Source organism: Tamandua tetradactyla, chromosome 9, assembly GCF_023851605.1.
Source record: "Tamandua tetradactyla isolate mTamTet1 chromosome 9, mTamTet1.pri, whole genome shotgun sequence".
Classification (NCBI taxonomy): domain Eukaryota; kingdom Metazoa; phylum Chordata; class Mammalia; order Pilosa; family Myrmecophagidae; genus Tamandua; species Tamandua tetradactyla.
In genome coordinates this window covers 8,152,263-8,178,746 of record NC_135335.1, presented here as the reverse complement: position 1 = coordinate 8,178,746, position 26,484 = coordinate 8,152,263, and the positions used below count along the sequence as shown (strand labels likewise).

Sequence of the window (26,484 nt, the reverse complement as noted above, 5' to 3'; positions counted from 1 at the left end):
TACATCACAGGCACCTCTGAAGTTCTAAAATACCAAGAGATGCCCAGGACCCACCCTGGCACTGTCGAATCCAAACCTCCAAAAGGACCCATTTTAACAAAATCTCTTCCCAAAAGATTCCAAAACCTCTTTCAGAGGGACAAAGATACCCCACGTTCTGTTTCCTCTCTATGATCGGGATGGCAAGGTGAGAGATCAGTCCTGGTCTGGGGGTTCTCAGGCACAGAGGGCAGGCTGGTCAAATTGCAGTCTGGGTGCCTCTGGGAGACAGGGCCAACGGAACAGCGAAGGATGGCAGACCTCAAACGCAGGCGACCCCCAACCTTCAGGGGCTCTGGCAGAAAACCAGTCACATCAGATCAACAGGGATAAACTCAAGATCTGCACCGATGTTAACCAAAATCATCAACGGCCACAAGCCACTGGAAACAGCAGTTGCTTTCGAGGAGGAGAGCCGGATGGCTGAGGACATGAGAGAGGGAAGTACATTTCACTGCACCTTTTGTGTGCCTTATGGATTTTGTTTCATATGAATGCATTAGTGTTCCTAAAAAAAAATCACTGAGAAGAAATCAGTGGTGGAAGCCCAGGTTTGGGGAGAAGTACCTGGGACATAAGGACCTAGAGTTGTAGCTTGAGCAGGCGCATTGCTAGGCTGTCAACATTAACGACATCACTTGCCGCTTCACAGGTGGATAGATGGCATGTGGTCAGGGAGGGCCACCCTCTGTGATCTGTGCAGTTCACACCTTGCCTGGGTCACTGGACGCTGAAAGAGGTGTCTGGAGACCAGCAGGCACCGGAAAAGGGACCAGGGTTGTCAGCTCAGGCAGCAGAGGGGGTGGAGCACCATTGGTACTCCAAATATCCTCTCTGGCAAAAGGAAGCCTGAGGACCGAGCTACAGTGGGGTGAGCACTGCAGGAAAGCACTTTTCAGTCTAAGGAAGACGTGTCACACTTAGAGCTGTCCTACAGCAGAGTGTCACAGCGCACACTCCAGCTAACTGAAAGTGCTGGATGAGATTCCCACACCCACCAAGATGCGCAACTCAGTGAATTCTGACTCTGAACCCGCTCTGCCTCAGTTGAGATGTCTCTACCAGTGCCAGGGCTTGCTGTGCAGGTTTTGTCCCTCGGAGTGTTCATCCTGCTGTGCCAACATAGAAGCAGTGGGGTCAGGGCCAGTGTGGCCACCCACCCTGGGCTGTGGGGTGCCAGACCAGACCCCCAGGCCTGGGAAGATCCTGCCAAGGCCATCAGATGCATCCTTCTGCCTCTTGTTAAACCACATTTACTATGTGCCCTGCAGGAGCTGCTCTAAGATTAAACATGACAGACAGGTCCCGACCTGCATTCTAGGAGACAGCAAACCACAAGAAAAGTGTCAGAAGGGATAAGTGCTCTAGAGAGCACTAAATGGGCGCCGGAGGGGGAGGAAAGTCAAGGGAAGCCTCTCTGCAAAGGTGACACAATCCGAGCTCTGAATGACACCTTCACGGACCAAAGATGCTCCTCAGCACAGAGGCCTGAGTCTTGGTCTCCGTTCGCATCCGGCAAGAAGTAGCCGTAAGAAGCCAGTGAATCCCCTCAAGGGACATGGACAGCTCTGAAGGGCGCCGGAGCAGAAGTAGCCTGGGAGTCTGGAGATCTGGGTTCAGAGCTGAAGGTGGGGATAACAGAAGTACCCTCCTAACCTACTCTTTGTGAGCTTAGGTGACAAGGTATTTCAGGCACCCAAAGCGCCCGACACACAGAAAGTGCTCAATAAATGTCAACCGCTATGGTCATTTTTGGTCCCAGCCAGCCAGGCTCTGGACTCGGAGGTGGACTCAGTTTCTCTCGCCGTCCTCTCTGCTCTCGGCTTTGGCTGCGTTGGGGTGCACGGTCTCCCGAGCCTCGGCAAGAGGCCTCCGGGCATTGACTCGACGGGGAACCCGAGGCTGGAGGAGTGTGGGAAACGCGGGCTTGCAACCTGCGCCTCTGACCAGCCCACGCCCCGCCCCCTCCGGCCGGTGGCCACACCCCCACCCGGAGCGTGTCCTGCGGGTCCTGCTCCTTTAAGGCAGAGAGCCCTCCGGGGAGAGCGCGTCTCGCCCCCTCCGACGCCGTGGAGGTAGAGGCTTCACCTTTAAGGCGGCGCGGGGATTGCTGGGAAGGCCGGCGGGATGGAGGCGGCGGGACCCGCTCACGGCTGCGAGTCCCGGTGAAGCGGTCCGAGAGCCGGAGCCGGAGCCGTAGCCGGAGCCGGAGCGGGAGCTGGGCTAGAGCGGGACCCATAGATCCGCGCGGCCGATCAGGCAGGGAGAGGGGTCAGGTCCCAGGGGGGCAGGGGGCTCCGGGTCGGCCCAGGGGAGGGGTCGTCATGGGCGCGGCCTGTGGGAGGACCAGGCCAGCGGGCGGGCGGCGCGGTCCTCGGTGGCCGCGGGCTGGAGCTCGGCCTTTGCAGGGGAGGGGTCCGCAGGGCGTCGCGCCGCTCTTTGGGGAGGAGGTCGTCGTGAGCGCGGCCTGGAGGGTCGAGGGACCCGTGTCTCAGCCCCTCTAAGGGAGGGGTCTCCGCAGGGTCGGCCTGCCTTAGGAGAGGGGCCCAATGCCTCTGCTTGCCTTTTGGGAAGGGGACGAGGGCGGACCGGGTCTCCCGGAGGGGCTGGGGTCTCCTGCCCGGTCGAGCCCCCACGATCCCCATAGGACTGTCCCCCGGCGCGCCCTGCCCTGAGGAAGTCCTCTGGGATGCCCCGAGACAAGGGCCGAAACCAGCCCCGAGTGGGTGGGTGGTCAGGGGCAGAATCCCTGTCCGGCCTCACCGGCGGCACCGCATTGCGTCTCCCCGGCCGACACGGGCCGGGCGCGCCCCCTGTAGGCCTAGCGCGAGCACCGTACGGGCTGCCGGCCGGGGGGCCTGGGCACCCTGGGGACCCAGGCGTCGGGGGACCGCCGGTGTTTACCGAATCCGGGGCGGACTGCGGCGTGGCCCCAGGCCTGGCGCCCGCCAGCCGGCCCCTCACTCTCACAGGCGACGCGGCCATGGCCACGATGGTGCTTCCGCGGGAGGAGAAGCTGAGCCAAGATGAGATCGTACTGGGCACCAAGGCCGTCATCCAGGGACTGGAGACCCTGCGCGGGGAGCACCGCGCCCTGCTCGCCCCCCTGGTGGCGCATGAGGCTGCCGATGCCGAGCCCGGCTCGCAGGAGCGCTGTGTCCTTCTGCGCCGCTCCCTGGAGGCCATCGAGTTGGGACTGGGGGAGGCCCAGGTAGGGGGTCTGGGTGCTGAGGTGGGTGGGCAGGAAAGGTATCGGATCTTCCAGGGAAATCCTGGCAAAGTAGGAGCAGAATCTAGCAGGGGACATCTGTTTCCTGGAGCCCCCTGGTAGGATCTCAGTGCATGAATGTTCTTTGGTGACCCCAGCCCTGCCCTGCCCTGCCCTGCCCCAGACATCCTGGTTACTCTCTAGCTCTGACTCCCCTCTTCCCAGCAGAAACTGGCTAGTAGAAGGAAATCCTTAAGAAAACCAACACCCTCTCACCCCCAACAGAAAAATTTTCATTCTTTTGTTTGTTCATTAACAGATAAGTTATCCAGGGATACAGGGTCCAACAAGACAGACAAGAGCCCTGCCCTAGTTTAGTAGGAAGAGACAGAAACACTTGTATACAGAAAATTGTTACAGATTGTGATAATTTCTTGGAAGAAAAGAACAAGACCTTGTGTTAGCATATAGCAGGAGGTCTTCCTTATTGGTTAGGCAAGGTGGGAATGAAACATCCTCCAAGAAAGGGAGGAGGGAGAAGCTGCATGTGCAAAGGTCCTGAGGCAGGAAAGATCTTGTGGTTGAGGACTTAAAGGAAGACTTTTGTGCCTGGGGCTCAGAGGAGGAAGGGATGGGGACAGAAGAGAGGGAGGCAAGAGCCAGAGCATGCTGCACCTTGTTAGTTTGGGTTTTATTCTCAGGAAATTGGGAAGCCTCTGGAGGGTTTCAAGCAAACAGAAGACCCGGTCTGGCTGAGGTGTGGAAAATGAACCATAGTGGGTCAAGGGCAGAAGCAGGTAGCAGGTGGCCTGGATCCACTGCTGAAATTCAAATGAGGGATGGCAACTTGGACTAAAAGGGTAACCAGGGGGGTGAAGATAAGGGGACAAGTTCTGGATGTTTTGAAGGCAGTTCCAGCAGGACCTGGGAGGGACTAAAGGGGAGAGAGACGGGGAGGGTAATTCCCAAGCTTGTTAAGCTTGGGCAGGTTAAGGCTATGAGAGAGCCTGGAGGAGGAAGGGCCAGGATTCTATTTTGGCCTACTTAAGGTGGGCTGCCACGAGATGCAGATGGAGATGTCCAGGACCACCAAGGTGTGTTCCCTTAGTTGGTTCTCAGGGAAGGAGTCTGGGCTTCCCCACCCCTAGATCTTGGCTAAGCCACTGCCTGGCTCTGTGACTCCTGGGCAGGCCGTATCATTGTGGTTTCCTTGTCTGCTATATATATTTACAGACTATTTAGGGATTTTTTTTTTTTTTTTGAAAGCTAGTGGTTGTGAAAACACCTGTCACTTAGGCATTTGCTACCCAACTAGAAACTGCAGAGTCCCAGCCTGCCTGGCCCTCAGGGAGGGCAACATGTTGGTCAATTAGCTCTTGTGTGCAGAGAAGAGCACACATGGACCTTGGCCCTAGAAGTGCACAGGCACTGGCACAGATGGGAGCAGGATGGCTTTGAGGGCTCTGGGAGTTGGAGCTGCGGGGAGGTTAGCCCTGCTCTCCTAGAGCCAAGGGTGCAAGTGGGACGAGAAGTCACTGCAGTAATGATGCTGGGCCCTGAAGGCTGAGAGGGGTTTCAGCAGATGGAGAAAGAAGGGAAGGTATTTTAGGCAAAGGGCATAACCCAGGCCAAGGCCCCAAGGCAAGAGCCTGGAAGCTCAGAGAAGACATGAGAGAAGTTGGGAAAAGGGATGTAGCCTGAGGCTGAGGGCTCTGGATCGCCTTATCTGCCCCTGTGGCTCCCTAGACCTTCTGAAGATTCAGGACACACACTTCCCTTCCTGGAAGCAGCAGAAGGACAGGATGTGCCCTGGTCCCTCAGGGGCAGAAATCAGGATGGAGTCCTTTGGTGGTTCTTCAGCCATCTATCAGAGTCCTGAGGCCAGGACAGCAGGGGAAGCCCTTTTTATTTATTTGCCCATCCCTGGGTGGGAATGAAAATGGCAGGGGCAGGGCGTTGCGACGGTGGCTCAGTGGCAGAATTCTCGCCTACCATGCCAGAAACCTGTTTCAATTCTTGGTGCCTGCCGATGCAAAAAAAAGGCAGGGGCAGTAGTAGAGTGGCTGTGGCTACAGGGGCTTGAGGACAACCCCCAGGGGAGACAAAGGAAGAGTCCTGCTAGCTGAGGAGAAGCACTGTACACCTACTAGTCCTCCTCACGCTCAGAACCACCTGGTGAGGTGGGAGCTGGGCTGTCAGTGCAGATGGCAGGCTCGAGACCCAGGAACGGGGATGGACTTGCTCACAGTCCCGCAGAGCCAGACCAGGAGCCCAGGGCTCCTGACCCCAGAAAGGAGTCGGAACCGCCACACCTCTGGGTTCAGGCCTTTGACCGTGGGCTCCGTGGGGCCTTGGAGGGAAACGCCATTGAGGAGGCGAGCCCCGAGGCCCGGCTGATGGGCAGACAGGGCTCTGACCATCATCCCGGCTGGCCGCCACAGGTGATCCTGGCACTGTCGAGCCATCTGGGGGCTGTCGAGTCGGAGAAGCAAAAGCTGCGGGCTCAGGTGCGGCGCCTGGTACAGGAAAACCAGTGGCTGCGTGAGGAACTCGCAGGGACACAGCAAAAGCTGCAGCGCAGTGAGCAGGCTGTGGCCCAGCTCGAGGAGGAGAAGCAGCACCTGCTGTTCATGAGCCAGATCCGCAAGTTGGATGAAGACACCTCCCCCAATGTGAGCCCTCACCACTGCCAATGCCACCTGGGGCACCTGGGTGCCGGGAGAGGGGTCATGGGGCAGACTCAGCTGCACCACTCCTCCCGACGCTCATCCTGTCTTCTGCCCAGGAGGAGAAAGGGGATGTCCCCAAAGACTCTCTGGATGACCTGTTCCCCAACGAGGATGAGCAGAGCCCAGGTGCCGTTGGTTGTGGGGTGAGGGCAAGGAAGGGCAGTGCGAACTCCGTGTTCTGGGGACCTGGAGGTCACAGGAAACAGACTGGGTGGCTGCCATGCTCCTTCCTGCCTCATTTCTGACCAGCACATCTAGCATGTCAGAGTTTACAAGGCAGGCTTTTATACCCTGCTTTTCTTGCGCCCCAAGCTTTATGGGGAACAGATATCAAGTCCCGCTCTGCCACTAGTTGTGCGGTGGCCACTGTAGAGTTTCTTTCCTTCCTGAGCCTTCCGTGGGGTAGTCAGGAGGGGCAGAGGAGACACATGCGCAGTGCCGTGCCCAGGGCCAGGGCTCCCCTTGCTGACAACATTGAGCACATTCTGGAGCCTCCGTTCTGCAGCTGATGAAGCTGAGGCTTGAGGTTAGGTGACCTGTTCTTGTACATGTAACTTGAAGTACTGAGCTGGGACTCTAAACCTGCTCCTTCTGGGTAGGGCTGGGGTGACTAGACCCACTCTACAGATGAGGAAACTGAGGCAGAGCATTTGGTGATTTGCCCAGGTCTCCCTGTCCCGTGGGTCAAAAGTAGGGCTGGCATGGGCTGTCCCAGCCCATGGGCAGATGGTTCATCTGACCTCCTGCCCTTGGCCTTGCAGCCCCGAGCCCTGGAGGAGGGGATGCAGCTGCCCAGCATGGGGGCTACGAGATCCCGGCACGGCTCCGTACCCTGCACAACCTGGTGATCCAGTATGCCTCACAGGGCCGCTATGAGGTGGCCGTGCCACTGTGCAAGCAGGCGCTCGAGGACCTGGAGAAGACGTCGGGCCATGACCATCCCGATGTGGCCACCATGCTGAACATCCTGGCACTGGTGTATCGGTGAGGGCCCCTCTGGCCAGTGTCCTTCGAGGAGCATCTGCACTCCCTCCTGAGAGCCTCCTGCCCTGGCCACAGACCCTTGGTGCCTGCTGAGGGCCAGAGCATGCCTCTACCAGGCAGTTGCATGGCAGAGAGAGGAGGAGCTCGTGCCCAGAGGGGGCTGCGTCCACAGCAGCTGCAGGCAGGAATAAGTCTCAGTCTAGTGGAGGACAAAGGCTTGGATGAAACCAGGGAGGGAGGCAGCAGCACAGTGAGAGGTAAAGGGAGCAACTCACGAGGACTCTAGAGGTACTGGACAGTCGGCATAGCTTCTCCAGATACCATGGCTTTACTAGGGCCTTGGATGAAAGATGAGTTTGCCCAGAGCACAAGAGGGTTGGGAAATGTTTTCCTAGCAGAACAAGCAGCATAGAGCAGCATGAGCAAAGGCATAGGGTTATAGAGAAGAAGGTACACTTGAGGAATGGCAGGAAAGTTCCCCAAGGGGCAGGGGGGGCATGGGGCATGAGGCACAGGAGGGTGGGATGCAGAGGATGTTACCCCACCAGACAGGCCCTGGCTAGTTGTGAGTGAACTGCACATAGCCCAGGAGCTGGAGGCAGAGGTCTCCCCACGCTCTGGGTCATGCCCACTTGTCAGTCAGTGCAGGAGGAGAGAACATAGGCCAAGGGAAGGTCTCGAGCTGGGGGCCACCCACATCACACTTCTGCCTGCTTCCAGGGATCAAAACAAGTACAAGGAGGCTGCCCACCTGCTCAATGATGCCCTAGCCATCCGGGAGAAGACCTTGGGCAAGGACCACCCGGCTGTGAGTGAGGTCAGGTGGGTGGTGGGGACTGCCCCTGCCCAGCAGGACCCTGGGTCATGGAGCCTCCATTCCCCCACCCCACAGGTGGCTGCAACATTAAACAACCTGGCAGTTCTGTATGGCAAACGGGGCAAGTACAAAGAGGCCGAGCCACTGTGCAAGCGGGCGCTGGAGATCCGGGAGAAGGTGGGGGCGGGGGGGGGGGGCCGGGAGGCCAGGTGGCCAGCAGGTGGGGGCTAGGCAGGCCCTGAACCTGGCCCTGCCTCCCATCCCAGGTCTTGGGCAAGTTCCACCCAGATGTGGCCAAGCAGCTGAGCAACCTGGCACTACTGTGCCAGAACCAGGGCAAGGCTGAGGAGGTAGAATACTACTACCGGCGGGCACTGGAGATCTATGCCACACGCCTGGGACCTGATGACCCCAACGTGGCCAAGACCAAGAACAACCTGGTACCCTAAAACTGGGAGGAGCTGGTAGGAAAGAAGGAGGGAGGGGAATGAAAGGGGAGAGAGGAGAAGAAAAGGCTCAGCTTCTTGCCACCTGCTTACCTTCTGGGCCCTACCCCTCCAGGCCTCCTGCTACCTGAAACAAGGCAAGTATCAGGATGCAGAGACCCTGTACAAGGAGATCCTCACTCGCGCTCATGAGAAGGAATTTGGCTCTGTCAACGGTGAGTCCATCTGTGGCTGCCATGTGCCCCAGCTCATTTGGCACAGGCCTACTCAGCCATCAATATCCAGGGCACACACCGCGGGGGGTCAGGCCCACGCCTTGGATGGTCTCCCAGGAATCTGTGTACCTGTGAGCACCTGTGGGCAAAACACATAAGCTGCACAGCCTCCTTGGGCCTCCCAGGCCATATACTATGCATACCCCAGCCTCTCTGCCCCTCTCTCCACTGGCCACTTCCTGCTCACCTCAAGGACCCAGCGCAAATGTCTCTCCCTCTGGGAAACTGGCCTCTGGCTCCCCGATGGTCAGTTGTTTCTGCTCTGGGGTCCCTGGGAACCTGGCCCTTTGTTTAGGCCTGGCACGTGTCCTTCTGCCCCCGCCAACCCGACCACCAGCCCCTCAAGCACAGTCCTGTGCCATGTTCCTCTCTGTTCCAAAGAGGGTCTGTGTCTTGTTCATTCATTCAACAAAGCCTGACTCTGGGTACCCCTGTGCCCCACCGCAGACTCCAGCGGGGGCCTATATGGGAGGCAGATGACAACCCCCTTTGTCTTCCCAGGGGACAACAAGCCCATCTGGATGCACGCAGAGGAACGGGAGGAGAGCAAGGTAGCTCTGTGGGGCAGGATGGGCGCAGGTGTCAGGGGAGGCTGGAAGAGGCTAGATCTTCTCCTCCCACCTCCCCTGACCATTCCTTCCCCCAGGATAAACGCCGGGACAGCACCCCATATGGGGAATACGGCAGCTGGTACAAGGCCTGTAAAGTAGACAGGTGAGGGCAGCAGGACAGGGCGGGTGTAGCACAGGTAGCAGGGAATCAGCATCCTGGGTGGGGGCCAAGGCCCAAGCTCCACACTCTATACTGTCCACACCCGGAACACTCACTCACCTCTTCTCTGCCAGGCCATCTTTCAAGGCCCAGGTCACAGGCCACCTGTGCCAAGAAGGCTTTCTTGACCATAACAGCCTGATTATCTCACTCTGGGTCTCCCAGTTTTTAGCCTACCAGGGCCTTGGTACCAGCACCCAACCCTGGAGTAACTCCTCTGTGATTGGGATGGCTGGGTGCTTAGCAGAGGGCTTGACACATAGAAGGGCCTAGAGTTGAGTTGGCGAAATGGTTCTTCGGGGCCCACGGTGAACTGAGTGCCAGGGCGGGCCCTGGGTCCTGGGGAACATGGCGTCTGAGACTGTCCTGTTGTTCTCCCTACAGCCCCACAGTCAACACGACCCTGCGCAGCTTGGGGGCTCTGTACCGGCGCCAGGGCAAGCTTGAAGCTGCCCATACGCTAGAGGACTGTGCCAGCCGCAGCCGCAAGCAGGTGGGGCTATGTGCATGGGGGTGTGGTGGGGCCCTGGGGGGCCCTGTGTTCCAGGCAGGGCCTGTTTTACCACCTGATGTCCCCTGCACCCCCTAACGCCCCTCCACCCTGCTTGCCCAGGGCCTGGACCCTGCAAGCCAGACCAAGGTGGTGGAGCTGCTGAAGGATGGCAGCGGTGGGCGGGCAGACCGCCGTGGTGGCCGAGACGTGGCTGCAGGTGCCGGGCCTCGGTCGGAGTCTGAACTCGAGGATGCAGGGCCTGCAGCTGAATGGAGCGGGGTGAGTCTCAGGATGGGGCCAGCTGGGAGGCTGTTGTAGCCAGCGTGGCACAGAGACGAGCCTGCCCACCCCACAGGACGGAAGCGGCTCTCTGCGGCGCAGCGGCTCCTTTGGGAAGCTCCGGGATGCACTGAGGCGCAGCAGTGAGATGCTGGTGAAAAAGCTGCAGGGCAGTGGCCCCCAGGAGTCCCCTAACCCCAGGTGAACCCCCCTCCCAGGGTGCATCCCTCAAGAACCCACCCAGCATACCGGCCAACTCCAAATGAGCTCCTGACCCAGGATGAGCTCCCCCATCTCTCTCCAGCCCCACCACCTACCAAGTCTGCTTCCCTCCCAGCATCCTCCCTCCCTAGCCCCAACCTGACCCCTTTATCCTATCCTCCCCCCACCACCACTTCCACCTGGACAAATCACAGTCACCCTTTCCCCTCAGGATGAAGCGGGCCAGTTCCCTCAACTTCCTCAACAAGAGTGCTGAAGAGGCAGTTCAGGTATGGGTGGGTGGGACCCCAGGGCCTGCATATTGCCTAGTTTCTCCTCGAGCCTCTGTTCCTGCTCCTCCCCCAGCATCTCTATGCATCTGGCCACATTTCCAGCCACATTTCTTGTCTCTGTCCCAGGCCTGGCTTTGGGCTGGTCAGTGGGGAGACAGATGGGGGAAAGTGGGCCCTGCCCTGGGGTGGCCAGTGTCAGCACAGTAACCATGGAAATGGACAGGACCATCAGAGCACAGGGGTGGCTTTGGGTCAGAACAGGCTCTGCCTCTGCCCCGCTCAGAGAAGCGGGGCCAGAGAAACCCAGACTGGCAGCAGGTGAGCTAAGTGGCCTGCCCCCTCTGCCCACAGCCTGGAGGCACTGGCTTCTCTGACAGCCGCACGCTCAGCTCCAGCTCCATGGACCTCTCCCGACGAAGCTCCCTCCTAGGCTAATGCTGAAGGGGCAGCCAGTCACCAGAGCTTCCAGCCGGCACTGACCCCTCCACCCCACCCCAGCCCTGCGCATGGGCCTTGCTGCTTGTCCCACTTGTCCTTCCCAAGGACCCTCTGTCTTTTCTGTTCAATCTCAGGGTAACCTCCTCCCTTGTCATCTCAGCCTGAGCCCCGGAGGCTGGGTCTGCCGGCTCCAGCTCCCACCCCTTATTTATTCCTAACAGCAGGGCCCCTCTGCCCCAGCTTCCGGGGCCCCCAAGGCCAGCAGGAGCTGGCCAAGGACTCTAAGGTAGAGACTAAGCGACCGCCCTCCCCAGATCCCGGAGCTAATAACACTAAGCACCCTTCAGCACCCCTGCCGTCCCCCCCCACCCCCGGCCGTTGCTTCTGTATATAGAGAAATAAGTTATTGGCCGTTCCCCCCGACCTCTGTCCACGGTACTACCCCGGCCTCTTCCCACTCCGCCCTTCTCTAGTGGTACCGCCCAGGCCTTAATCACCCCCATTCCTCGCGGTGGCTTCTCCCAGGCTCCGCATCTCCGGGTCGGCGCCTCCCCAAAGGGTTTCCTAGACCTCGCACTCCTTCTGGCCTCAGAGGGCACACCCTACCCGGCCAACCCCCGGTGCCCCAGCACGGAGCGTCCACCCCTTGCCCGCCGCCCCCGCCCCGGCCGGCTGCGTGCGGCCTTCTGCACTGCCCCTCCGCGCGGCCCTGCCAGGTGCGGCTAGACCCCGTCCCGGGCCACGCCGGTCGAGCCATCCTGCCACGCCCCCTCCCAAGGCTGCAGCTTCTCGCGCCGGGCGGCGATGAGCAGCCCCTTCCGCGGTGACAGGAGGGGCTGCCCCAGTTGTGGGGGATGGCGATCGCTCTCCGTTTTCAGATGTTGCTGTAGAAATAAAGACGGTTTGAATCTGAGCCGGGCTTGTTTTGGGGACGAGGCCGAGAGCCCCCCAGCGTCACCAGATCGGGGGGTGGGGTAGGGGGGACTGACGGGGGTACAGAAAGATTCCGTGTGGATGGAGGGGCGGGAGGGGGTGTCGCTCACGTCCGGCTCCTGAGTAGCAGCTCCTTGCCGGAATTATTTGGGGGCCCATTTACGTGTCTCAAAGTCCTCCGGAAAGGTTCAGTTCTTCTAATAATCTTCACCTCTGGAATTATTATAGAGAGCGAGGGCTTGGATGAGCTCTGCCCTTACCTAGACTGTTTGACCTTGAGCGGGTTCTCCGAGATTCGATTTTTTTAATCTATAAAAATGTGGGTGATAACACCTTCCTCCTGGGTTGCGGTTGTGAATCGGCAGCCTCCAGCACACGGAGAAACCAGGAAAAATAAACATCTTTTACTCGCATCCGCCTTCGCATTTAATGCTCACAAACCTGGGAACTGGGAAAGTGGAATGACTACCTCCGTCAGAGAGAGGTTAAAAAGACGGGTGACCCGCTCCCCCCCGCCCAACCCCGGCCCTAAAAGCAGCTTTCGGCGTCCAGAGCGTTGCCCTCAAGCTCAGGGCTACCCAGAGGGTGAACTACAAGCCCCAGAAGGCAAAGCGCCTGCGGCGATTGGGGGGGGTGGGCTCTCTGGTTTGCGCCTGCGCAGCGGGGGCGAACAGGACAATACTACAAGTTCCGATAAGCAGCGCGACAAGGCCGAAGGAGGGAATGTTTGCGCCTGCGCATCGCGGGCGGGGCTTCTGGGGCGGAGCGACCACCATCTTGGAACGGGAGGCGGAGCAGAGCCGACTGGGAGCGACCGAGCGGGCCGCCGCCGCCGCCATGAACCCCGAATAGTGAGTGAGCCCCGCCCGCGCCGTTCGGCGCAGCCTCGATCCTGAGTACGGGGCTGTACGCTAACCGGGCTTGTCCGGCCCGGGTCAGGACTGCGCGGCGCCCCCACATCCGGGTCCCTCTTCCGCTGACCCCCCCCCCCAAAAAAAAACCACACACACATCCGGGTCCCGCCCCTCCCCCCGGGGGCCCCAGGACCCCGGCTCGATACCCCGAGTCCTTGCATCCAGAGCCCAGAGACAGCGACCCCAAAAGCCGCGCTTGGAACCCGAGGCACAGACCCTACCAGGCCTTATCAGTCAAGTGACCCTGCAGCCCGGGTCTCTCCCGGCCTCAGTTTCCCCACCTACGGCCTGGGTGCAGACGACGGTCCCAGCATTTTGGAGCCTGCGTGATAGTCTCTGGTCTCGGGTTCAGACTCTGGCCTTTAAGTAGGGGGCCGTAAGTCCTTCTGCCCTTCCCGTTCTCCTGGAGCCCCGGCCCGGCTCTGGTCAGACGCGGGAAGCGAGGCGCCGCTCTGGGCCGCGTCTCCGGCGGGTCGTCCTTTCCCGGCGGCCGTCCCTTCTTCCCCTCCCCTCACCTTTGCGCAGGCCCGCAGCTGCCACTGTCACACCCCTTCCCTTGGCTCCCGCTCTGCCGGTGAAGTTTAAGTTTAGATGACTGGTGGTTGCTTCCCCCCTTTCAATGGGGTTCTCTGTTCCTACTTGTTGGTCACTCCCCCTATGGGTAGGTGGCCCACAGCTCGCACCTCGGATTTCTAAGTGACAGTTTTTCCCAAGGAGCAGTTACTTTCTTCCTCTTTTGCCACTTCCTTTTCCTCTTCTGGATCCTGCCCTCAGGTTTCCTTGGGAAAGGGTGAAATACTGTAGAATTATAAGGGGGGCCAGAGAAGGGAACCAGTAGGCTACCACAGAGAGTGGAGTCTGACAGACCTGCTTTCAAGTCTTATGCCTAGGGCGAGTCTCACTTCTCTGACTTCGGGTTTCCTCCTTAGGGGAGAGTAACACCCACTTCACTGGACTGTTGTTAGTGAGATGACACGCTTGAAGTACTTAGCGCAGGGCCAAGCACAAGGAGGAACTCAGTGATATTAGCTAGTGTTATGCTGATGCCACTTATTGGTTAATTTCTTCCTGGTGGCTTCATACCAGGCTGTTTTACACAGATTATCATTCAGTAGGTCCTGTATGGGTTCTGGCTTCTACTTGTGGGGTACATTATAGGGTGTGTAGCAGGGTTTCCCTAAATAGCCCCTATTGGACAGAACTGCCGAGTCTGTCAGGAATCAGGATAGGATGCCCAGTTCTCTCACCAAACTAATTGTGATCCTTGCTAAGTCATATCCCTCTCTGTGCCTCGGTTTCCTCCTCTGAGAAGTGGGAATTCAAACACAGCACACGGAAAGCCCTTTGGGGTAGATAGCTGGTAAGGTGGGGTAGACAGCTGTGTAAGGTAAGGGGTGAGTCCCCTCTCCCCAGGACTGGTGGGAGGACCTGGTCAGCCCCATAGTATTCTGTAAAAGGAGGGATGCCTCTCAGTGTGGGAGAATACCGTAGTTGTGACTCGAAGATGATGGCGGGTGGGCTCCCTTCATGCCTTCCTGTTTTCTCTCTCCAGTGACTACCTGTTTAAGCTGCTTTTGATTGGTGACTCGGGTGTGGGCAAGTCATGCCTGCTTCTGCGGTTTGCTGTGAGTAAGAAGCCTCCTATACCACCCCTCCGGGGTTCTGGCTGGGCAATAGGGGGTAGCGGGGGCAACTCAGAACACAGTAACTGTGAGACCCAGGGACCAAGGTTGAAATTGCAGGACTTGCTGGGAATACTTCTGATTGAACAGAGGCACAGGGCTGGCCGGTTAGGGTGCTGAGAACCAGGGTTTTACAGCTAAGAGCTCAGCTGAGGCATGGAGCTGGAGGGGGTTTTCCAAATGGGCCTCAGGCCTGTTCACTGGCCCCCTACCTTCCAGGATGACACATACACAGAGAGCTACATCAGCACCATCGGAGTAGACTTCAAGATCCGAACCATTGAGCTGGATGGTAAAACCATCAAACTTCAGATTGTGAGTATTGCTCTTCCCAAAGCCCCCGGTGCAAAGGCATGGGCCTCGGGAGGGGAGGGGGCCTCTGAACATGGAGCTGAGAGCTGTCTGCCCCTCTCTCCCTGCTGTCTTGTAGTGGGACACAGCCGGTCAGGAACGGTTCCGGACCATCACTTCCAGCTACTACCGGGGTGCCCACGGCATCATCGTGGTGTACGATGTCACCGACCAGGTACTCCTGGCCTCTCGCCTCCTCAGCCTTAGGTCTCTGGCTCTTGCTTCTTTTTTCTCTTCCTGTCCTCTCTTCCTGATGCTGCTTTGAAAGGAGACTATATTCAGACTCATTTCATAAGGCGGGAAGCAGCCACCGAGATGGATCTTCCAGGAGTGCAAGGTTTTGGCAGAAGCAGCCCCTTCCTGTCCCATCCCCCACTCCCACTCCCGCCATCTTCTCTTCTCCGGATTTGCTACCTCATTCTACACCTCCCTGTCACCTGGCTTTGGTGTCGGTTTAGTCAGCTGTTTGGCCTCCTGCATGGAAAACACTGTGTGGAAGCATTTGGACATGGACGTGAGGGAGCCTAGAGCTCTGGTCCCAGTGTAAGCAGGGTCTAGGAGTCCTGTGCCCACCCCCAGCGGTACAGTCGCACGTCCTTGGCAGCAGTGATGATAGAATTGTGGTGTGAACAGTCGGAAATCGTCCTGCCATACCCTAAAATATACTGAACCTATCACAGCCTTTGTGCTTTTTGATGTTCATTACATCCCCCAAAAGTCTGCATTGTTGTCCCATTTTACAGATGAGGAGATGGTCCCAGAGTGGTGAGGAGGCTTGGGAGGGTCCTGCAGCTAGTTAAGTGGCAGGTGGAAGGCCTAGGTCTCCTGGTTCCAGTTGCTTTGCTGCTTCTACCAAACCGTGTGGCTTCCCAAGTCCAGGTGCTGGGACATGGAGATGGTCACACCAGCCCCAGAGGAGTCCCTCTCCTTAGGGGTGGCTGGACTCTGCAGGCTCACCAGGATGGCCCAGTTCCCACCCAGTCTCCCCAGTGTGTGGACCCACAGCTGTGGCTGAACAGCACACCTCTCAGAGGTCACCAAGGACCTTTTGACTGCCAAGTCTGATGATTTTATTTCAATTCTTATCCTCTTTGACCTCTTGTGACTTTTAAATCCATTCTCACCCTTTTCCTTGAAAAGTTCTGTGTTCCTGATTCCTGTCCCCCACCCAACTCCCACCTCCTGCTGCATTAGAGTATGCCTTTTTGGTATCTTTTTTACTGGTTCATCTTGGATTTCCCCCACAGCCCCAGCCCCATGTGTTGTGCTTCCCCAGCTCTGCCTCAAGCCTCCTCCTTACCCTCTCTGCACGACTCTGGCCTCTTTGACGAGTTGGTCTTCTATCTTGTGTGCTGTGACTTCTACATCTAAACAGCTGTCACTTAGCAACCTTCTCCTCCACAGCATACCTGGTGTTGGCACCTTGTGTATTGATGCCAATCTTCACAAGAACCCAGTGATGTAAGCGGCGGGGCCCCTGTTCTCCAGATGAGGAGAGGTGATGAGGGACTTGTCCGTGGTCTCCTAGGCAGGAAGGGCAAAGCCAGTGTTTGAACCCAGGGTTCTTTGCTTCCACACGCACCCTTTCCTGCCCCAGCTGGCCCCTCTGGAGCTCCAGCATGTCCCGTCCTGACCTCACCAGCTCTCCCCAAAGAAGCTGCTGCATCCCCATCTTTCTAATAGAGCCTTTATCACTCCGACTGGAAAACTCTCCCTCTCTCCCCGCCCCCATCTAGTCAGGCCTAAGTCCCCTTTATTCTACCCCATTGTCTCTCTCAAATCTGTCCCCTCATAATAATAGCAGTGATGAGGATAATAGCTGCTGCTAATTAAGCACTTGTTATGAGTCAGGCCTGTATCCATCAGCTCGTGCTCATACCAGCCCTGCCAGAGGTACTGTTTGATAGGCTGCATCTCAGGTCAGATGACGTACCTAAGGTCACACAGTGAGCGGCTGAGCTGCGTTTAACCCCAAGGTGGTCTGATTTTGTCTCGTGTGCTTCCCTGTTTCACTCTTTCGCTCAGGGGGTCATCTCTTTCCTGGGTTATCCCTTGGCCTCCCAGTTGGAGGCCATCTCCTTGCCATTCTGGCTTGGCCTGTACACTCCTGCCCGGATTGTCTTTGCAGAGCACAGGTGTGATCCTGCTGCTCCCCTCTAAAGCCTCCACTGTCCCCCTCTGCTCTGGCCTGCCCCTCCCGTTCCTTGCCTGCTCTGGGCCTGCGCTTCAGCAACATTCCACCTTTCCCCACTCCCCAGAGACACGTGTTTCTCCCACTCTGCAACCAGACGTGTGTCCTTCCTCAGCTGGCGTTTTCCTGTCCTCTCTGCTATCTCCCACAGAAGGCCAGGTTATTCCTGCCCGCCCAGGTCCGTGCAGCCCCCAAGATGGGTGTTCTGGGGCCTCACCTCCTGCCTTCTGTCCCTGGGGCATTGATCACCCCATCTTACCATTGTGTATGTTCTGATCTGTTCCTTCATTCTCCTGAGGGCCACGGGACAGGACTCAGGCATGAGTCCCCTCTCTGCCCCTAGCACCCAGCATGGGTGGCAGGAGATGAAGTTCAGAGAAATTGGCTGTAACAAGCACTTTTCCCAGAGGTGTCGTTTGCCCATCGAGGAGGTGGGCTGCTGAGACTGAGTGACGAGGCGCTGGTGCAGAAGCAGGAGGCATGTTGGGCTCTGTTCTGAGGATCCCTATCTGTGTCATAGGCCAGGACCTCCCCTCCAGGTCCTGCAGGGTTCCAAGGCTTCAAACTGTACCAGGATTTGAAGGCCGCTGTGGGAACTTTGAGATTGGTGGTGGCTTATAGGTATGGTAGCTACGGCCAGGAGTCTCTGTCTCCTCCATCCTGTCTCTGGCCTGTTTCTCTTCTGATGCCATTTGCTCCCCACATGTGGTCAGTCTTTTCTGTGTTTCATGGAGGGACAGAGCACTGCAGGAGGCAGAACCGCTGGTCTTTAGGCCTGGGCAGCTGTTGCGGTGTTGGGGTTGCTGGCTGTCAGCTGGGCTGTGTTTGGCCTGCTTTTGGGGTCCCAGACAGAGGGGGTCAGGGAGAAAAGCAAAGCCTAGAGGAAAGGGCTTCCTCTGGGGGTTAGCGCCTGGGTCTCCTCCCGCCACTCAGGGGTCAGGGTACTCCCTTTCCCTCACATAAGCCCCTATTCTCCAGGCCTGGGTGGGAGTGGGGAACAGACTAACTTTTGGCCCCGGCGCGCTCTAGGAATCCTATGCCAACGTGAAGCAGTGGCTGCAGGAGATCGACCGCTACGCCAGTGAGAACGTCAACAAGCTCCTGGTGGGCAACAAGAGCGACCTCACCACCAAGAAGGTGGTGGACAACACCACGGCCAAGGTGAGCAGGGCGGGGCCGGGCCGCCCAGCGGGGACCGGGCCTACTGCCTTCAGCCCATTCCCCTCTCTTCCCCTCCTCTCTCCTCTCCCCTGTCAGGAGTTTGCAGACTCTCTGGGCATCCCCTTCCTGGAGACAAGTGCCAAGAACGCCACCAATGTCGAGCAGGCATTTATGACCATGGCTGCTGAGATCAAAAAGCGGATGGGGCCGGGGGCGGCCTCGGGGGGTGAGCGGCCCAACCTCAAGATCGACAGCACCCCTGTGAAGCCGGCCAGCGGCGGCTGTTGCTAGGGAGGGGCATGTGGGGTGGGAAGGGGGGGGCACCTCCTCCAGATGATGCCCAGAGGGGGCAGAAGTTGCCTCCCTCTCCCTCCCTGGGGCATTTGAGTCTGTGGCTTTGGGGTGTTCTGGGCTCCCCATCCCCCTCTGGCCATCTGCTGCCACCCTGAGCCCCGGTTTCTGTCAGGGCCCCCAAAGGAGGACACCCAGGACCTATGGCCAGGGTGGGGTGGGGGCTTGCTCTGCTGCTGCCTCTAGGTCACTTTAAAGATACCCTACCACACCCTTTTCTTTGGGATGAGGCCCCTCTGTCCCCCTCCCCCTCCCCCATGGCTACTGTAGTGGGGTTTGTCTCCTTACTCTTCCTCCTTCTCCACCCCCTTTCCCCAAGGGCTGAGGCACTCCCTGACCTCCACTGCCCCTGGCTGCAGTCAGTGCCCGGGGCCAACAGCAGGGCCAGTGGATCCAGGACCTGGGATCCAGGGCCCTGGGCCAGACCTCAGGATGGGCATGGGGGCCACGGGGCCAGCAGCCCACCCTTTCTCCGCCTTCTCTTCCACCCCATTCCCAGCACATCCAGCTGCAGTGGGGCCTGAGCACATTTGGGGCAGGTGGGCGGGCAGCCTGCGGGCCTTGTCTTGAGCTGGAGGGAGCCTGCTCCTGCCGCCTCCTGCCCTGCCAGAGGCAGGCCCATGTGCCTCCTGCCCACCGGGCCCCTTTGTCCCTCAGACAGGCGGAGGTGGAAGGCCCACCGTGCCAGAGGCCTGGCATCAGCCTTAACCCTTGCTCTGCCAGCACCTCCTTCCTTCCCTGAGGCAGCACATCCAGTTTATTTTCTCTCTGTCCGTCCCTTGGAGCCTAAGAGGGTAGAGCCTCATCCCCTGCCGCTACTTCTCTGGGGAATGTGGGTGCATCCCAGGGTTGGGGGACCCCTGGCCAACCCCTTCCCACCCAGGATCCTAGCCCCATGCCCTCTGGCACAGCCTAAAAGCAAAACTTCGGTCTCTACCTAAGAAGCCATGTCCCTAGTGCTGTCTCTTGCCTGTCCCACCTGTGCCCTGTCCTCCAGCTTATATTTAAGTCCCTAGGCTACCCCTTGGGGTGCCCCCACTCCCCAGTACCCCTCTGGTGTTAAGTCAGGCATTTTGCAAGGAAAAGCCACTTGGGGAAAGACAGAAAAGGACAAAAAAAAAATCAATAAATTTCCATTGGCCCTTGGGTGAGCCGAGGGTTTTTGCAAGGAAGTTGCTGGTGGCTGAGTGTGGTCTGTGCGGGTCTTGGGCTGGAGGGAGGGAGCGGGAGCCCTGGGCCTGGTGGGTTGCACAGGGGTCCTGGTGTGGCCTCCTTCCCAGTATTGCCGTTGAAAGCCCTTGACCCACTTAACTGGGGCTGGAAGAGTTGCCTGCTTCTGTGGTCTGTCCCCACGGGCCCAGCACCGCTCAGTCAGGGAGGGAGGCAGGCGGCCATGAGCGAATACCTGGTAGAGGGCCCCAGGGTCCGCTCTGGCGCATGCCCAGAATGCGGATCAGGGCAGCAGTCAGACCCTGGAGACTAAAGGGCCTTCGAGATTGTGGCCTATCTCGCCTGGCCCGCACCCACCCCAGCTCTCCGGTTCTGACTGTGGGTCCAGAATGGGTGCCTGCCCCTTGGGCAATGATGAGCATTTCACGTTGAAGGCTTCTTACTTAGTCCAGAGTCGTGGCCCGTGGGTGGGACGTGGTGTGTGAGGGCATGGACGCGCGCCCTGGGGCGCGAGTGTGGTGGTGGCGGGGTGCTTATGTGACGGGAGTGGAGAGGGGTGCCAGCAACGTGCGCGAGTTCCACGTCCGTCTCTGCGTGTTTCCGAGGACTCGGTGGGGCGGGGGCTGGCGGCCGGGCCGGGCCGGGCTGGGCAGGCGGAGGGGCGCACGGAGACCCAGCCCCGCCCGAGGCCGCTCTCACGGCGGCCCCGCCCCCGGCTCCGCCCCGCCGGCTTCGCGGGCTGGAGAGCGAGGGAGCCGCGGGCGAGGGATCGCAGGATGAGCGATTGGGGCCCGGGCAGCCGGCAGCGGACGCGCCCCCCGAGCCCACCGGCCCGCGCCCCGCGCCCCCCGCGGCCCCGCGGCCCCGGTCCCGGCCGCGCCGCCCACCTCCCCCAAGCCCGCGCCCGAGCCCCGCGGGCCATGCCCGGCCGGCCCTAAGCGCGGGCCGGGGGGCGTCCCCTTGCGCCCGGACCCCGCGCTGGCGCCCCCCGGGCCGCCTCCCGGCGCGGGGGCCATGGCGTTCACCTTCGCCGCGTTCTGCTACATGCTCACCCTGGTGCTGTGCGCCTCCCTCATCTTCTTTGTCATCTGGCACGTAAGGCCGGGCTGGGACCGGGGGCGGGGTAGGGGGCTGGGGGCGCGCGGAGCGGGCCGGGGCCGGGGTATGGTCTCGGTGCCCGGGGGAAACTTGGAGCCTGTTCTCCGCTATCCCCTTCCGCCGGCTTCTGTTCTCCCCCATTATTACCCCCCACCGCCGGCTTCCTGCCTGGGGCCCCCCTTCGTTTGCCGCCCCCGCCTGTCTGTGGGTATGTCAGTCGGTCCTTGACCCCCCCCTCCTCTGCCCCATCCTGCTGTGAGGTGGGGGGCGGAATTCTTGAATGCTTGCTCCTTCCCCTCCTCCTACCCTCCCGTTTAGCCGCCCCCATTTGTCCATCGGGCAGTTTATCTGTCTGCCTGCCCCCTACCCCCCCCTCCACCTTTTGTGGGTTTTTCCAGCCGGAGTGATGGAGCCGGTTGCTATGGCAACTGCATCTGTTTACAGGACCCGCATATCTCAGAGCCCATTAACCCTTTCCTTTCCCAGCCCCCTCCTGACCAAGCAGTGATTGGCTCTAAGCCGCGCCAGAGACCTACTCCCACCTCACCTTGGGTTTCCCCAACCCCCCTCCCTGAGGGCTCCCTGCCCCACCCCCCAGGTTTCCTTTCCATTTTCCAGCTTTCCTTCCTATTCCTGCCCCCACTTCCCTCTTTGTCTGTGTCCTCCTCGGTCTGTTGCTCTCATCCCACATCCTGATCACCCCCCCCCAGGGGGTCCCTCTCCTCAGTGGTCCCCTCTGCCTGGCTCCTCTCCCCTCTCTACAGAATTAGTGATCAATCTGCAGATCATTGTTGGGGGCCCCTTTCCCCCCTTTGCTGCCCCTCCCCTTCTCTGCCCCCTGTGGTTTCTGCCTCCACCCTATGCCCCTCCATGCCCGTCTCTGTAGTAGCCTGCTCATCTCCCCTGGCTTTGACATTCCCTGCTGCCCCCTCCCTGATCCTCACCCCTCTCAAGGCTTCCCTCCTGGTCTCTTTTCCTTTCTTCCTCTCACTCCCTTGCCTCACCTGCTTCTTTCCTGTGCTCCCCACTTCGTCTTCCCCTCCTTTTCCCGGGACCCATTGCCTACTCCATGATCCTCCTGCTGCTCTTGGTCTCCCCTCCCTTCCCAACCCCTGCTCCCTCTCTTCAGTCAGGATTCCCAGACTGTGACTGCACCCTTTTGTGTAAGAAGTGGGCCCCATGGGCACCTTCCAACCCTGCCACCACTGCCAGGCCCCTCTCTCCTTGGCTCTGTCTCTCTCCCTTGGGATCTCTCAGGTGCTTTCTTTTCTGTTTTTCTTTTCCTCTTTCCATCCCCCCTGGGTCCATCTTGATGTCTCTGAGCCACCTGTCCCATCCCCAGGGCCTTGGACAGTCCTGCAGGGTTAGGGCAGTTAGGCTGGGTCTTATGGAGTGGAACAAATTGAGAACCCAGGCTGAGGGGCACAGAGCCAACCAGCTCCTGAGAGAAAGGCTGGCTCCTGGAATCCAAGAAGCCCCTTCCCACCTAAGGGTCCCTGTCTTCAGGGTGTCCTCAGGGCAGACCTCCATCCAGCATACCTGTGGCCAGCCTTTACCCCGTGGAGCATCCAGGCTGGGAGAAAGGTCCCAAGCTTTGAAATAACACCTGTATTCAGCCACAGATATTTATTGAGCACCTACTAGCTGTCAGGCACCATGTTCTTGTGGCCATTTAGCCGCGTGATCTTAGCAAATCATTTATCCTCTCTGAGTTTGTTTCCTCATCAGTAAAGTGGGCTTGTACGCAAGTCAGGGTGCAGGTGGGGCCTGCTTAGGGGGGACGAAGGATGGGGGCGTGGCGCTTAAGCCAAAACTGGTAAGAACTAGAACTTCCAGGGTAAGATCCCCAGATCTCACCCCAGACCCCGTGCCCAGAGCCCACTGGTTGCTAGGCAACTCTGGTGGTGAGTGATGCCTGTCAGCTGTCACCGTGGGGGATTGTTTGTTCCGGGGTGGGGGGGGGGGGACTGAGTCAGCAGCAGGCAGCCTGGGGGTGGGAGGCGCGACACCCGCCACCTGCTGGTGGATGCCAGCTCTGGGGCAGACAGACGGCACCCTTCCGCTCCCTCCTGGGCCCTGTTGCTGTGCCTGTCAGGCGGCGGCTGCCCGGAGTCAATGGGGAGTTGCGGGGGGTGGGTGGGGGGCACTCCAGATGGTCGCAGTTCCCTCCAGGAAGCCTGTGTTCTCTCCCTCCGAGCTGTCTGGGGTCTGGGATGCTTGGGGGTGGGAGGCCCACTGCCTCACTCTAGAGCTGAGGGGAGGGGACCCCAGCAGGCTCCTCTGTCAGCTGTCCTCTCCCCGCTTCCCGCAGATCTGTCCATCAGTCCCTCACATGCCTGCTCTCCTCCTGAGTTCCCCATCCCAGCGAGGGCACTGCCATCCCCCAGACACCCAACACCAAAAGGCATCCTGGGCCCCCTCTGCCTTCACACACGGCCAGTTGAGCCCTGTGGAGTCTGGCTCCTGAATAGCTCTAGAATCCACCCACAACCCCCAGCCCCACGGCTACTCTCCCCACCCTCCCCCAGGAACCCAGCAGTCTCCCCCCTGGTCTGGCCTGAATATGACAAAGTGGTTAGGAATTCGAACTCTGGATTCGGCCTGGGTTAGAATTCTGGCTCTACTACTAACTAGCTTTGTGGCCTTGGATAAATTGGTTATCTTCTCTGTCTTCTGGTCGGCAAATTGGAAAGGATACTGTCATTGTGTTGTTGCAAGAGTTAAAGAGTTAATTTGCCTAAAGCGGTCTTGGCTGTGACTCTTGTCCACTTTGTACTTCTTGCCTCCACCAATCCTAAAACACCCACCCATCCACGCTATCCTGCTGCTTTGCTACCCTGCATGGCTCCCCATTGCTTCGGGCCAATGTCAAACTCTGGTCTGGTTTCACAGGGTGCCCACGTGGCCCTGCCAACCTCTCCAGTCCCATCTTCCACCCTTGGCTTCCCTCTTCCCACTCTCACACTTTCCCTCCAGCCTCATGAAACCTGCTGCTTCTGAACATTCCCTGTCCTTTCAACCCTGCCTGCCTCTGTACTGCCCTTCCTCCATCTGTTCACCAGGCGAACACCTCAGTCTTGCCTGAGTCCCCCCTGAGCTCCTGAACAGTTAGGTGCCCAGCGTGGAGCTCCCAGTCACTCACTCCAGGCTCGCCCCACAGCCCTGATCGCCCTGGGACGTGGTTCCTGGTTCTCCACCTCCCAAGTCGGGTGCCTCCTGAGCAGGAGCTGTGTCCCAGGCCTCTGGGGCCCCAGAACCTGGCACAGAGAAAGGCCACCTCTTGGGATGTTTTGGATGGAGGTGTAGAGGGCTCCTCTACCCTAGGGTCCCATTCCAGGCTGCCCTGCATGACCTCGGACAAGGCCCTGTGTCTTCCTGGGCCTCACTTTCCCCACCTTTGCAACAAGCTCCATCTGATCTGGATGCTCAAATCAATTCCTCTCTCGAAATTTCCCCACGGAAGAATGGGTGGGGGTCTAAAAGCTGCTGCCCCAACCCTGACGGGGACACACCCCTCCCCCAGATCATAGCCTTCGACGAGCTGCGGACCGACTTCAAAAACCCCATCGACCAGGGGAACCCAGCGCGGGCAGTAAGTGATACATGTGCTGTGCTGAGGTGTGTCCGTCCGTCCGTCCGTCTCCATCTGTCGCGGGCAGGGTTGACGACTGGGGGGATGGAAAGGTGGGGATAGGGGTGTGGTGGGGGGCGCCGGCGGCCATGCCCCTTCCTGTCACCGCCCCAGCCAGCACCTGGCGCGGGCTCGGGTTCCTCCTGGCAGGCGGCCGTTGCCAGGCTCTAGGCCGTTGCCGTGGAGACGCGGGTGAAGATCCCTCCATGGTGACGGTCGCCATGGGAATGGCGCGGCTGCTTCCCTACCGTGCCGATCAGGCCGCAGAGACCGCTCTGGCGCCCCCTGGCGGCCACGTGTGACTGGGGCGGGCGCGGGAGGAGGGCCTGGCGCCCTAACCCGGGCTCCTCTGCCTCCCCCATCGCCACCTTCTCCTACAGCGCGAGCGTTTGAAAAACATCGAACGCATCTGCTGCCTCCTGAGGAAGGTCAGTGTTAGCGCCGGGGGGGCAGGAGTGTCCTGGCTCAGCTTGCCCCCACCCTCTTTCACCAGAAGGCCAGGTCTTCCTCCTTTTTCATCTGTTGCCACCAAAGTGGGAGTGGCGGGCTGGAAGCCCTTTTCTAGTCCCGAGTCATGATGGGTGGGCACCTCCCAAACCCCAGCTCCCCCTTGCCCTTGCAGTGGGGTTCTGTCCAGGCACCAAGATGCTGACCTCTCACCCTCACCCCCCCCCTTCAGCTCGTGGTCCCAGAGTACTCCATCCACGGCCTCTTCTGCCTGATGTTTCTGTGTGCAGCCGAGTGGGTGACCCTGGGCCTCAACATCCCCCTCCTCTTCTACCACCTCTGGAGGTGAGGGCAGCAGTTGCCTTGGGGGAGGGGAGGTGGGGAGGCAGGGATAGGAGGGGGGCAGGAAACTTGCCGGCCGGTGCTCAGGCCCTTTGCCCGCCGGCCCAGGTACTTCCATCGCCCTGCGGATGGCTCGGAGGTCATGTACGATGCAGTCTCCATCATGAACGCGGACATCCTCAACTACTGCCAGAAGGAGTCCTGGTGCAAACTTGCCTTCTACCTGCTCTCCTTCTTCTATTACCTGTACAGGTGAGGCCCCGCCACAGCAGTCAGAACTCAGGAGGGGATGCTCCAGGCATTGGGCCTCAAATCCCAGGGATGGTTGGGCCCCTGACTTCCTGCCCTTTGCTCTTGGTCCAATGACTCCCTCGGGTGTGGCAACTGGGCGGTTGGGTGTCGAGATTGGCCAGGGACTTGGCTCACTGCCCCGTCTTCCTGCAGTATGGTTTATACGTTGGTGAGTTTCTAAGGGGGAAGCCGGCCAGGGAGCGAGCCCAGAACGGACCGGACGCCTGTGCACCCCCAGCCCTGCCCTTTGGCCACAGCGGCCTCAACCCTGGGGAGGGAGGGGGCACTGGTGCCCCCAGCCTCTCTACCCCCCCACACTGCTGCTGCGGGGAGCCCCCCGCCTTCAGAGCCCTCCCCCTCGGCCTAGGGCTGGGCAGAGCTCTACACAGAGCCTGTGGACATGGCCTGCAGTCCTGGAAGGGGCAGGACCTCCAGCCTTGTTCACTTGGGGGAAACTTGGGTCCTGCCACAGGCAGGGCTTGACCCTGGGAGTTCTGGGCCACTCCCCTCCACCCCCACCCTGAGGCTCCCCCTGCAGGTGGGGGGGTACCCACACCGGGAATGAGCAGGCTCAGCAGGGGGGGCAGCCCCACCCCTAGTCTGCCCTCCCCCTCCCCCAGGCTCTCCCTCCAGCCCCAGCCCTGTCTTTCCCCACTCCCAGCCCACCTTGTCTCTTGGACCTATTTTCTATGTCGCCTGGAGGAGTCCGGCACCCCCTCCCCGGCCATTTGTGACAAAATCTGAATAAACTACTGCAAACAGGTGGGCCCCGTTTCTGCTCTTGAAAGGCCTGGCATGGAGGTGATGGCATGGGGAAGGTGTGGCTTGATGCGGGGCAGCCCTGACCTGAAGCCCCAGGGACACCACTCAGAGGGATCCTTGGCAGCTTCAAGGCTCCCTGGTAGCTGCCCCCCTTCCTTCCGTCCTCACTTTCCCAGCCAGATAAGCC

General features: G+C 59.6%; 3 protein-coding genes across 7 annotated transcripts; all 3 read left to right on the top strand.

Annotated features, from left to right (window-relative positions):
* The first annotated feature begins 2,023 nt into the window (after positions 1-2,023).
* KLC2 (kinesin light chain 2) lies at positions 2,024-11,886 on the top strand. Of its 5 annotated transcripts, none has more exons than XM_077115645.1 (16): positions 2,024-2,114; positions 2,976-3,250; positions 5,689-5,919; positions 6,033-6,102; positions 6,738-6,960; positions 7,681-7,768; positions 7,853-7,954; positions 8,044-8,217; positions 8,339-8,438; positions 8,946-9,049; positions 9,145-9,212; positions 9,654-9,762; positions 9,883-10,041; positions 10,118-10,242; positions 10,475-10,532; positions 10,887-11,886. In XM_077115645.1, exons 2-16 carry the CDS (start codon positions 3,023-3,025, stop codon positions 10,968-10,970), a joined length of 1,923 nt encoding a protein of 640 aa, XP_076971760.1. In that variant the 5' UTR covers positions 2,024-2,114; positions 2,976-3,022; the 3' UTR covers positions 10,971-11,886. The 5 variants fall into 5 exon arrangements, with proteins under 5 accessions (XP_076971760.1, XP_076971762.1, XP_076971761.1 ...); XM_077115647.1 differs by having other exon boundaries at positions 2,034-2,114; positions 3,012-3,250; XM_077115646.1 differs by lacking the exon at positions 2,024-2,114 and adding an exon at positions 2,138-2,298 and having other exon boundaries at positions 3,012-3,250.
* Positions 11,887-12,629: 743 nt separating this feature from the next.
* RAB1B (RAB1B, member RAS oncogene family) lies at positions 12,630-19,728 on the top strand. Its single transcript, XM_077115649.1, has 6 exons — positions 12,630-12,757; positions 14,373-14,445; positions 14,722-14,817; positions 14,933-15,028; positions 18,074-18,205; positions 18,302-19,728. The coding sequence occupies exons 1-6, from the start codon at positions 12,630-12,632 to the stop codon at positions 18,494-18,496; spliced, it is 720 nt and encodes a 239-aa protein (XP_076971764.1). The 3' UTR covers positions 18,497-19,728.
* Positions 19,729-20,719: 991 nt separating this feature from the next.
* CNIH2 (cornichon family AMPA receptor auxiliary protein 2) lies at positions 20,720-26,386 on the top strand. The gene is made up of 6 exons (XM_077115643.1): positions 20,720-20,821; positions 24,348-24,416; positions 24,836-24,883; positions 25,135-25,247; positions 25,353-25,496; positions 25,689-26,386. The coding sequence occupies exons 1-6, from the start codon at positions 20,741-20,743 to the stop codon at positions 25,714-25,716; spliced, it is 483 nt and encodes a 160-aa protein (XP_076971758.1). The 5' UTR covers positions 20,720-20,740; the 3' UTR covers positions 25,717-26,386.
* Positions 26,387-26,484: the final 98 nt, after the last annotated feature.